This window comes from Pogonomyrmex barbatus, unplaced genomic scaffold (assembly GCF_055798465.1).
Source record: "Pogonomyrmex barbatus isolate J1 unplaced genomic scaffold, ASM5579846v1 scaffold6, whole genome shotgun sequence".
Lineage (NCBI taxonomy): Eukaryota > Metazoa > Arthropoda > Insecta > Hymenoptera > Formicidae > Pogonomyrmex > Pogonomyrmex barbatus.
The window spans coordinates 9,835,182-9,847,733 of NW_028297160.1; the positions used below are offsets into that span (position 1 = coordinate 9,835,182).

Here is a 12,552-nt window from a genome sequence, read left to right on the forward strand (position 1 = left end):
ATTATTATCATCGTTATTATTATCAAATACATTAATGGGGTATTAAAAATAGAGGGACGGGCTCGCGCCCCCGCTGGAACGGTGACGGTGCGCGGCGATCGCGTGTCCCGGAAGAGAGCTCGCAATATTTACAGAAATAAAATGAGTATTATTTTCACATGTATGCCGTATGTGTCCGTACGCCTCGCGTGCATGCGTGCATGCGAGACGTGCTGCAATGCCGCAGGCGTCGATGACGCTTCGAAGGATTATCGAAAAGTGCGTCCACTTCGTAGGAACTCTTTTTCGAACGTCGTTTTTCCTCTAATTCATCATGACGACAGAACGACGTCGAAACTCATAGAGTGCTGAAGAAGTCATCAAGATATGACGCACTTTTCAGCGTCCCTCTGGGCCTGATTCGACGACGATGAGGATGCGGGCGCGCGTTTCCGCGCGCATGCTACCGCATCATTCGGCACGTAAGAGATCCGGACGCCGCCGTAAGCTCGTCGTGGTGGTAGCGCGTAAGCCGCGGCCTCGTCCGAGCTGCTAGACGAGCTGCACGTCGAGCAACAGCTCTCGGCATCGTCATCCTCACCATGCATTCTCGACCTGGACGTACCCGCCGTTCCTACAAAAATATGCTTCAATTAGTGAAAATACTACTTCTCTCTACATTTAAAAATAAAAATATGAACTGAGTTAGAACTCCCTCAAATATTTTTCCGAATTTTATAATACTTTACATACCCCAAGTTGACGTACTGGCGACCTCGTCAGGCTGCAAACTTCTCGATCGAGACACGATTGTTCTCGATAACGATGTCGGCGGTGGCGAGGGAGATGACGACGAGTTCCGGTCGTTCGTCGGCGAGAGAGGGATGCGCGACGTCGCGCCGTGATCGTTGACATCTAGATCCCCCTGGAATCGCACGCGTCGCGACGTTGGCGTCGGTGGATCTGTCTGGCTGGCTCCAACCCCGATTCCGGAATTGGCCGGCGACGTCGCCGGCTCCTGCGCCAGTGGGCCGGCGGACGCCGCGCCAGCGGTCGATGTCGATATCAATACCGACGCTCCCGACGACGGCCGCGGGGGTGGCAGTTCCGGCATGCTCGACGCGTGGGAAGGTGTACAATTCTGGATACATCTAAGAGGTTCACGATCCCGTGCTTGCATCAATCTGCAAATGCAATTGTCAACATTAACGCATTTGTAAAAATGGGAAATGCTCTATTTATTATATAAATACAAATTTCAAGATATATATTTGATACATATATTTTCTTTTTGTGCAAGTACCTTTATTACATATTTTTTGAGTATTTAAAAAAGTTTTAGATTATGATTCAAAGACTTATTTTACTTAAAAAAATAAATAATAGAATTTAGACTTAAATCGCTGACAACTATGTAAACTTTTGTAATGCAAAGAAAAGTATCGTACCTTCCCAACTCGCCGCAGTTTTCATCAGGATGAGTGCCTCGCTCCTGCAGCAGTCTTTCGAGATTTCGCTCCAAAAGTACCCTGTCAAGACCGCTGGGTCTGGAACCGCTGGAAGGAAGTCCTTCCGCGCCGAACTCGGGGCTCAGAGTATTCTGAATGCTTTGAGTTGGTGTCGTTGCCAACGAAGCGGAAACTTGTTGATGTCTCCTGGTCATTCGAGGTGAATTTCTAGGAGATCCGAGGGTATGTCTCGAGCCTGGAGGAAGTGGAGGTGGCGGTGGTGGAGGTGGACTAGACGAACCCTCGCTCGTGGCCATCGTCTGCCTCCTATTGTTCCTAAGAATAAAATATAACATTTTTTATAATTCGTTAAAAGAAGTATATAGTATATACTTAATATATAATATTCGAACAACGATTTCGATCTTTATATTAAAGATATTTAATTATACTGAATAAATATGACCCCATGTTTTAATTAATTATAATTTAGAGTAATTAGAACGGTTTTTATCTCGTTTTATCGTTCATATAATTGAGCAACTATCTTAAAGAGTTCTGTTAATTATTTCTCATTTTGGACTGAAATTATGCCCACCTTTGCGGCATGCTAAAAATCCGTGACAATTAGAAGCGTAATAAAATTTAAACGCGCGACATTCGGCCCTCCTTGTGCACACCTCCGAAACAAGGTCGTTATGTATATAAGCCACATTTACATTCAACCACGAAAAGTGCCAATCTATAGGTGACGCATTAACATATTTTTAAGCACATGACTTAACGCTTTGCCGATTTCATGGACGATAATATATGCTCGAATATTATCTATAAAATATGTACGTACACCCAAGCCACGATCTGTATAAACTTGAATAATTTTTTGCCACCTGCATAATAAAATCGAAACGTTTTAAACGCAAATCAAAAACACTCATAAATATACGAATTGACGATTATTTCTTCATCTGTCGACTTCATCTGTCGATAATCTTAGTGTCGTACGGAACGTAATATCAAAACGGTTTCACTAAATGTGAGAGAAACTTTAATCTCAGTGATTCTCCCGTTCCCATCTAGTTCTGCTTCCAAAGTGAAACAAGTTAGGCGGTGAAACCGGCTACATTAGTATAATTTATCACCGTCGTAATAATTTCTCGGCGTGCAACTCCGCTACTCTCTCGCGAGGACTCGGGGGCGGCGTACAGCTCGCGGGCTTGTGCGTAAACGCGGGACGTACGGCTATAATTTTTGCGTACGCGGATCCGCACGCGCGCGCACGAGCCCCCGTAGTCGAAGGCAGGACAATGAAGGCAACCCCTGTGACCCCGGTCCCGGGGGAGGCGAGGCGGTATGCGGGAGAGACCGCGCGGAGCGCACTCGGTGAGGTACCTGAGGAAGGACGGCGGGGGTGGCGGCGGCCCGGCGGAGGAGTCGCTCGGTGTCGTCGGCGGTTCCCCCTTGCTGCACGCTATGCTGCAGTAAATGGCACCACGTCGCGGCAAGAACGGCCGGCCCAGGAGGGAGGTGCGGCAAGTGGCGCAGCAGAAGCAGGCCTCGGTCGCGTGCCAGTGCTGACCCTCGTGCGACATTTGGCCCTGGTCGACGCCGATCGGCTCGCCGCAGCTGTCGCAGTACTCGGCGAAGGAGGCGTCGAAGCACCTGAGACAGTACGGCCGGCCCTCCCTCATCACGTACCGCTGGCCGCCGAGCTGCGGAGCAGAGGAGGATGCGCGTGAATTTACGAGCGGTCCACGGAAGGTGGAGCCGGACCAAGCGGCGAGCGCGAACAAACGAGCCGGATTTGAAGAAAGTAGACCACATTAACACGAACGCGAACCAATTCCGAATTCTCGAGTCAATGCCGAAGGGAAAGGATTCGCTGTACTCTTTCGCGTCCGCTCGTAATTGTCCGTCAACCTTGCCAGCTTGATCCGGAGCTATCTTAAGAAATAAAATACATAAATTTTTTTTATAAATAAAAACGTAATTTATGTACAAAGTCTATCACATTTCACTCTTTCAGAAATCGGGGAGGAGGCTCGAATTTAAAGTCTCGCAGGCTTTAAAAATGAAAAGAGCCCCGGTCGAAATTGGCTGGCTGCAAGAAATGTAGTGAAATATGTCGTATAGAAAAACGGTAGCGAATCCCTCGAGTCGCAGCGGAAACATAGTTGTCTTATCTCAACGCGAAGAAGTAAGCATAGCTTCGGTGATAATAGTGCTACACCGGTGACCGGTTATTCACTGGTGCATGCGTTCTACATACGACGTCGATCTGATAAAACGTACGGCTCTTAGAGCTCTCGCTTCTCGCGATATAGATACCACCGCGTTATATCCCGCGTTCTCTCTCGACCGGAGAGAATAACTCTTATATCATCACTTAGTAAATTGCGTCGAGTAAATTTAAATAAAGGCTCTCCCCTGCCCCGGCCCTGAATTTTTCCCAGGTTTCCGCGGCGCGTGATGAATGCGTTTACAAGTTCACACCCGAAGCTAACACAGCCGTGGTGCGAGCGGGCCGGAAAGCGAGCGCCGCTTCTGTGCTCCTCTCGGCGCTATCTAACTCGGAAGACGTATCTCGAGATAGAGTCAGCTGGCGCGGGATTATGAATTGCTACGCAGCTGTAAATTTGATAGCGACGTAATCATTAACTCTCGTCGGCGCGCGTTTCCGATGTGGCGCGGGTACCGTTACGTCGAGGCGATTCGCCGCGGAGAATCGTCCCATGAAAAGTCCGGTATTCTACATTTATATATTTATAAACCCGATTCCCATCATCGCCGGCCATGACCAGTCTCCATACAGGGAGAGAGAAGCTGCATCGCGCGCGCCGTTATACCGCATGCTCCCACAATCCTGACACGCGAATATCTTCATCTATCGCCCGTTAATGACATGGATATTAATGACGTGGATATATAGAGCAATCTTGCAGCCTTGAAAATTACAAAAATTCCTCTCCATCACTGAAGAAAACTCACTCCTTATATTGCAACATTAGTCCATCCTTTTTCACAAACCATCCCCCGTCTTAAAAAGAAATGGGTGATCGGAAAATAAAAAAAATAATTCATCATCATTGCCGTCGCATTGACGCCCGCGGCGTTTCCTACCTGCCGGTCGCACTCGAGGCAAGCAAAGTGGCGCATGTGCCAGGCCCTGCCCTCGGCCTCGGTGCACTCGTCGGCGAGGATGATCTCGTCGCAGGCGCAGCAGCGGGGCTTGAGGGTCTCGGCGTGGTGGCGGCCGCAGTAGAGCCTGCCGTCCCGCCAGAAGTAGATCAGGTCCACCAGCAGCTGGCGGCAGACGCAGCAGACGAAGCAGGCGGGGTGCCAGAGAGCGGTCGGGCCCGCGCGGCTCGCCGCCACGGCCATCTCGCCGGCCGCGATCGCGCGGCCGCACTCGCGGCATCCGGCGCCGTGCGGCCGCTCGAGCTGGCTCGCGTGCCCGCGGCCGAGGGCCTCGCGCTTCCGCTGCGCCGCGAACACGCGTAGCTCGCGCTTCTCCTCCTCGGTCAGGCCGCTGCAGTAACGCGCCTCGTTGTCGTGCGGCGGTAGCTGCTGCAGCAGCTGCTTCACCCGCTCCCGCTCGCCGGCGCTACCCGCGTACGGGATCTTGTCCTCCGGCAGCGCGCTGAAGTACAGGTGCACCTGCGAAAAACAGAAGACCACCACGCGGATTGAGTCTCGAGCGAGGAGGCGGTGGCGGAGAGACGGGACGGGACGGGACGGGACGGCGCGGCGGGGGCGGATAGCGCGCGCCTCTCGGATACCGTAAACGCTAACGTTGAGGCGGGCCACGTGCGAACGATAATGCGAGCCTGTCCTGAAAATTGCACGAGGCGACGACCTATAGTTACTTTACGTCGAGCGTGGGACTTGGCCGTATTCGAGGCACGCTCCATCGCGAGGTCTCTTCTTAACGGCTCGCGGAGTACCGACACGCGTGTTGTGTCGCGCAAAATGCTTGTACGAGTGTTCCGTAAAAAAATTACACTTTGACACGAGATTAATCCGCGAGATATTAATTCGTTAAACAAACAAGAAGTTGTAGCCTGAATAGGAGAATGTGCAAACCGTTTGTCTATGTCTCATGTGTAAAAAAAAAATCGCTGACCAGTAAAATATACATACGCAACTGCGTAACTGAAACTAATGCAACTGACTCCGATTAATAGTTCAGCTGACTTTTTATCCCTTTATAAAGACCGGATGTAATATATATATATGTATAGACCGGGGGAGGGGGGGGGGAAAGAATTTTAGTGTCAACCGCAGCTGACGTTAACCGATGGTCGTTGAGACTCGCCCTGACCGTCGCAAATTTAGATAAGTATCGGGATAGGCACTGTCAACATACCGAAGAGACGAGTCTCGAAGGAAAACACTGACGTGTGCGTTTATACTACCGGGACGGAAACCTGTGCCACGGCGGGACCGACGATAAAGGGAGTAGGGAAGGCACGGCGGGGATAAAAATGCACGCGCAGTTTTATTTCGAGCGTATATTCTTACGACGGGGGGAACTCGTTGCGCGAAGGGCTTCGTGTCAACGTGGGTATATTTCCATGAGAATATCGCCGCGGAAAGCGAAACCTCGCGCCCATACCGTGGCCCGATAGCCATTGGAATTTGCGCGTAATCGAGTTCCTGCACAATCTAGCGGTAAATTTCTCCGCGTTACGACTTGCGTCGGTTTATGAGTAGCAATCGCATCGCCGGTCCCGCGCATGCCATTAAACACTTGACGTGTCTTAGCGAGTCTTACACCTCCTTTTGTTTCTGCCAAGTCCGTGTGTCGTCCGAGAGATATCTCGTTTCTCCGATATAAAATATTAAAATTATCCATCAATTAATAAAAAAATAATATAACAAACGTGCTTTTCCTGTTATCGGAAACTCGGCTATCGAGAGATAGCCGCTAATTTTCAAGCTATAAGTTAACAAAAGTAAAAAGAAATTATGTATTTATTTTTCCTCTAAATTATTATTATTATTATTATTAACGTATTAGTGTGTCATATTTTCAAGAAAATATTTTAGAAATTATATTGAAATTAAAATTAAGCATAAAATTCGATTTTAGAAAACGAAATGTGAATCTCGACGGTACTATCGACGTTGATTCTAATAAGAAGGTATCGGCATAAAGATTGCACGTATTGAAAGCTTTTCAAGAGCTGTCGCTCGTTAAGGGCGCAAAATCTTGGCGAATTGCTGTGCGAATTGTTGTGCTTTCAGGCAGACTCGAGATCTTCGCACGAAAACGCGAATTGACGCCACCGTCGTATGAGGGGATGAGGGGGTGGGCTTAAGAGCGCGAAAAGCTTGTTGCGCGGGATTACCGTCCCCTTGCCGAGAACGCCGAGTCATAATATATAATGCGCGTTAGACGTAATGACACTTAAAATGAGTAAAGAAAACGCGCGGACGGACGCCGCTGGGACGGGGCGCGGAAGCGGGAAATAAAAGCGGGAGGAAGGAGAAGGAGATGGAGGAGAGGAAGGAACAGGAGAGGAGGATGAAGATGAAGATGAAGAAGAAGAAGAAGAAGAAGAAGAAGAAGCGAATTTGCACGCACCGCGCCGCGCGGAGTCGCGAAATAAACGACGATGTTCGCGCGCGGCGTGCAAAAGCCAGCACGCATCGCCGAGAGGGAGAAAGAGATCTCTATTCCGCGCCGTGCCGACGCAAAACGCTCGCTCTCAAACCAATTAATGAACGACGAGTGCGGCTAGCACTGACCCTTTCGGCGCGGAGGAGGCTAACGTGGCGAGCTTTATCCGATTGTATCCGCCACCGTATGTTTAATTAAATAAAACGACTTCGTTCTTGACGTTGCGCAATGCAAAATATGCGCTAGTGTACGAGAGGATACTTGTATAATTGCAGATATATAGGATATAAAGCATTTTTGCTAATAAATCTAATAAAATTCAGCCAAATGCCAGATGCTGAAAATAATTTTGTTGAGCGTTCAAAATTGTCATTGGACAATTGGGTTTGGTTTGGTTGCCAAATCAGAAGATCAAATATTTTTCAAGTATTATTATATCAAGTATATCATGTTGAAATGTTCTACATAATAATTCTAATGGTCCAACAAAATTATTTTCAGATCTGTATCTGGTCGAATTTTTAGATTCGTCAGTAAAACTGTTCTCTCCGTTTATTAAAAAGGAATGAGAAAGAAAAGAACGACGTCGATGTGTCGATGATTAATAATTCGTAAAAGAAAAATGAAAGAAGTAAAAATAAAAAAAAAGAACCTTTTTTTAAATGCGTGATAGATTACATATATCCGACGGTCTGATTTAAAGACGCGCGTTTTTTTTTTTAAGAATGGAATCTCTTTGGAAAGGGACGATCGGAGGATACAACCGTACAGTTAATACGTTTTATATCTTCTACATTCTCTTCTTTCATGCCCTTTTTCGGGTGAACCCCTCGATTACGCTTTATCATCGTTATACCCAGCGAGAGCTTTCACCGGCGCGCGGCCTGATGACTCACTGTGCCGTCGTCGTTTCACGATGGTAATCGTCCCGGTGATCTGAGGGACCGCTGTCGCGGTCACTGGTCCCCGGCGAGACGAATCGCCGGGAACACCCTCGCATTGCACGCGTACACGAACGGTTGAGAGGCCACCGTCTTCATCTCTTTTTCTCCCGCCCCCCCCCCCCTCCCCGGCGTCTCAACGGCGCGTTACTCGATTAACATAAAACCTCGTAAAAATTTTCGCACCCTATTTACCCAGTTTACTCAGCCACGTTATCTTTCAATTCTCGACTTTCTCTCGCATTTTTTGAAACGCCGCACGCATTCGCGTTCGGTCGGTGTTTATCGTTGAGAATTTATCGTCAGACAACTCTCTAATATCCAAGGAGTTTTATTATCTCGACGTAAGATAAATATCTGTACCTGATCGGGCCTCAGACCGGGTGGCACCCACGTGTACTCCTCGAGCGCGCAGCCGCTGTCGTCGTCGCTCTGCGAGTGCCTTTGGTGATGCTGCATCAGAGCCTCCTGCAGCGCCAGGCCGGCCGGCGCGGCTTGCACCGGGCTCTTGAACGGCTCCTGGTGAGGCGCGCCCCCGGCGCCGCTTGGGAACGCCATGGCCATCGCCATCGGCGGGCCCGGGCCCAGGCCGAGTCCCGAAGGACCGCCCGTCTCCGTCGAAGCTCGCTGGTGCTCCTCCCGCGGGCACCTGCAGCTCCTGCACACTTTTCTGTAAAAAAAAAAAAAAAACATATTTATAAGAACGAGAAAGAGGATTGTTATCTTAACATTTTTCCAAATTGAGTTCCCACATCACACTTATGATAAAGATTAAAAAAAATTTTTTTTTTTTATAGAAAATTGTACTAAAAACGATGATTAATTTGCGTTATCTGTTGTAATTACGTGTTAAGTTAATCGGACAATTCACTGTAATGCCAAATTGCCTAACGCGAAATAGGAGTGTAAAAAATGTATATCAGATACAATAAACTTGCGATGTATGGCGCGTTTATCAAGATCTCAAGATCTAGGTGCAAGAGGATTCTCACGGGAGTAATCCTTGAGGAGCCGCGCAATTGTGCTTCCACGTTTCCTTGAATTAAATTACAGACCTACAATTTAGGATCTTCCTATTATTAAAGTCTGGTATCCAATTACAGACCTAAATTCTGTAAGATTTACCTGGCTTAGGGTAGCCTAGAATTCCGGAATGTAGAACTACGGACCCAAAATATATCCAACAATATCTGGAAATTCGAGCTCGAGTCATAAATACCGTTGCGCGCGTTAAGACGTAAGAGGAACACTTGAACACTTGAACACTTGAGAGAAACGGAACGCGATGTACAAAATAGAACGAGCGATGAATCATTATCGCCCAACTGCAGAGCGCCTGGTTACTCGCTTGAATAAATCGATACGTTCCGATATAAAATTCTCCGTTTCACAAGCGTGTGCAAGGAAATCGCACGTGTTGCTCTACATGTTCTGGATCAGCGAGCGCTAAGCTATCGAAACATTCATGCGAGAACGACTTCTACAACCGAGAAACGATTCATGATTAATACAGGCTCCGCTGCAGGCTGTGTGCAAAGATGCACTGTTTTTTTCAGTGTCGAAGACACTCGAGCTATTCAACGGGAAATTGCGCTCCAGATGAGCTCTACGTGAAAGTAGATAAGGCAGAAAAAAATTAATGGATAAAAATCCAGCCACGTGACATTTTATTTATTTCTTGATGCATTCCTTGCATCGATGAATCCCCGGTTTAATTAATTATCGAATTTAATTGCCATCAATACATCACATAATATCACGTAATATCGACTCAAATTCAGAATAACTGCATTTTCTATTTTTCATAATATGATTCTATGCTGACTCAATTCAGGTTGTGATAATTTAATATATTAAGATCAATTAAAAAATATATTTAAAACTAAAGAAAAATTTAGTTATCCAAACGTTCCTAATGTAAACTTTCATTAATATAATTTAAAAAAGATTGATCAACGATATTAAGTGACAAGAATATTTCACATATCCCCCCCCCCACCCCCCGCCTTCCCACTCTCAACAAGCACAGACTTTCTTCACTTAGATTTCAGAATAAACGTTCCATATTGTCACACAGCACACGGCATATTTTCGTAACGTGTTTTAAGTCGTAAAATAAATTCTACGTCTGAGTGGTGAGAAACGTTGAAAAGAGCAATCCTCTGTTACAACGGCAACTTACTCCGAACAACCGGCGGCCGCATCGTAACCCGAATGCACCGAACCGCAATCGGCTACGCGGCCGCATTCCGCGTCCCCCGTGGCACGGCGACCGAAACTGGTCTCGTCATCGTGATGGGCACCCTTCAGGAACTCCACGCACTTCTCCGTCGGGCTCGCGCGCGACGCCAAAGCCGGACAGCCGACCACCACGGCGAATTCGTCGTCGACGTCCTCGTTGACGTCGTCGTTCTCGCCATTCTCGCGATTTCTCAGAAACGCGTCGAGATAGTGATGCTCGGCGTCGGTGGTGGCCGGCAGATCGTAAACGCTGGGCGTCGCCCAGGGCGCGTCGATGCCGCCGGAACGCGACGCGGTGTCCTCGTCGTTCTGGCCGCTGCTCCTGGCATCCTGGTTATTCTTCCTGCCGTAGAGCTTGCGCAGGTACGCCTCCTGGTGGCCCCTGGTAGCCCAGCATCCGCCTTGCCACCATCGCTTCGAGCCGAGCACCGCCGTGCGTCTTCTCCGCGCCAAGCTCGACATGCTTCTTCTTGCGCGACGAGGAACGGCGAACGCGAACGGACGAGCGAATCCAGCAACCACATCCGGACCGACGACCGACGAGGACGGTGATCGTTAAGATCGATTTCCACCGGCAGCCTCCTCTTCCTCTGTGTGCCGCACAGCGTAATCCCCGGCCCCGATGGTAATAATCGCCGTGGCCGAGACCTTCTAATCTAGGGAACGCCGGCGGGGTCCTTTCCTTTCTTCCCTCCCGCCCCTTGGTATATTATGTCCCTTTTCGCGACCACCGCCGCTCTCGTCCTCTCTCGCAAAAGCCAATAAGGCGACGCTTCGGGGCACTCGAGACACACCGAGGTTTTTGCTCCCCCCGGTTAGAAACCCTTCTGCGGGGTATAAGCGTATTAAATGCCTTTCGTGGTATACGCTCTTGATTGCGTCTGGAGCCAGACTTTCCGGCTTTCCTGGAAGGTATCTCGAAGATACGTTTATCATTCGCGAGCGATGTTTTTGCGATGTTACTCACTATCTCCGAAGTGTTCTCAGAGGTGGCAAGGAGGATATACCACCGCCAGTTTATCTCTTATTAATACCCTCTTCCCCGAACGTTAATTCAACTGATCGACAAGCACTGATCGGTCACCAAGGCGTCGATATCCGTCACTTTAACTTTCCTCGCCGGTTTCCTCCTCGCTTCCCTCGAACGCATTCTCTCTTTAGTCGCTCACAGGAACAATCGCGACTCCCCGATCTGTTTCGTTCGCCGACGAAACTTCCGTCGCAGTTCTCTCCATTATCTCGAGACGTCGACGACACCCGACGCGTTCGCGGGCGTCATTCTCCTCGCGGGATAGACGTGGCGAGGAAATGAGAAAATTCGCGAGATGGAGCCGCCCGCCCGTTCCGCGGAACGAGCAAAGATGTCTGGCGGTGCCGAGATATCCCGCTGGAATAGAAACGACCGCTCGCGGAATAGAAGCGTCACGCGAGCGATCCAGTCGCCTCACGCCGGACGAAAGAGCGTGGTCGAAAGAGAACGGAGAGCTCGATAGAAGAGCGGAGGGCTCAATTGCGCGGTGCCGTGGCACCGTATCGTCGTCGTTGTCGTCGTCTCGCGAACGTCTCGCCACCGGCGGGCTCGGGCTCATCGCGCCGTCCGTTCACCATCTCTCGATTGGCACGCGCGCTCGCGAAACGCGAGCGAAACCGCGACCTCGGGTCCTGGGCAATAAGGGCGACGGAGAGACGGCGGCAGCGCGGGAGGAAGAGGGAACGCGGAGGAATGAACGGGATGATCGGGGAGAGAACAAGGAAAGGAAGAGGATCGAGTGCGCTCCGGCGAAAGCGGTCGCCGTAGGAGGCGAGGAGCGCGAGAGGGAGGGATCGTAAAAGATAAAGGCAGAGAAAGAAGGAGAAAGAGAGAAACTGAGAGAGAGAGAGAGAGAGAGAGAGAGAGAGAGAGAGAGAGAGAGAGAGAGAGTCGGGAGGAGAGAGGGTGGGCAGGTCGGAGGGATGAGGATCAATCTGTACGTATAACCGGTAGTACAGCACGGATTAACGTTTTAATACGCGACACCTATCGCGCGGTACAAAGGCGGTCGGTCGGTCAATCGATCGAGATACGCGATCTCGAACTCGTTCCAAAGTCTCAGAATCCTGATCCATAGATGCGCGAAAAAAACTTGCGTGCGCGGATAGTCGTAGTATCGCACGGAATGATCAACGATCGTTCGCGAACTGTCGCAGAAACGACAGCACTCCGTCTTTCGACGCACTGCTCAAAGCGTGGAACTCCGCGGACCGACGTCGCGGCGGATGTCTCCCCGTGTCCGACTTCAATCGCGGAAACTTGTGCGACGCGATCGCGGAAAGCACAAGG

At 49.5% G+C, this 12,552-nt stretch overlaps 1 protein-coding gene across 2 annotated transcripts in view; it reads right to left on the reverse strand.

Annotated features, from left to right (window-relative positions):
• LOC105432955 (uncharacterized) overlaps nt 1–12,552 on the reverse strand; it is a 109,973-nt gene continuing 97,421 nt past the window's right edge. Inside the window, exons 1-7 of one of the 2 annotated variants that reach the window (XM_089082562.1) lie at nt 10,174–12,111; nt 8,355–8,661; nt 4,548–5,084; nt 2,820–3,139; nt 1,428–1,763; nt 733–1,163; nt 1–613 (exon numbers count right to left, since the gene is read on the reverse strand). In XM_089082562.1, the coding sequence (XP_088938688.1) occupies nt 360–613; nt 733–1,163; nt 1,428–1,763; nt 2,820–3,139; nt 4,548–5,084; nt 8,355–8,661; nt 10,174–10,694 (2,706 nt within the window). In that variant the 5' untranslated portion in view covers nt 10,695–12,111 and the 3' untranslated portion in view covers nt 1–359. Of the gene's footprint in view, nt 614–732; nt 1,164–1,427; nt 1,764–2,819; nt 3,140–4,547; nt 5,085–8,354; nt 8,662–10,173; nt 12,112–12,552 lie in introns of those variants that run through there. The other variant, XM_089082563.1, reaches the window with a different exon arrangement.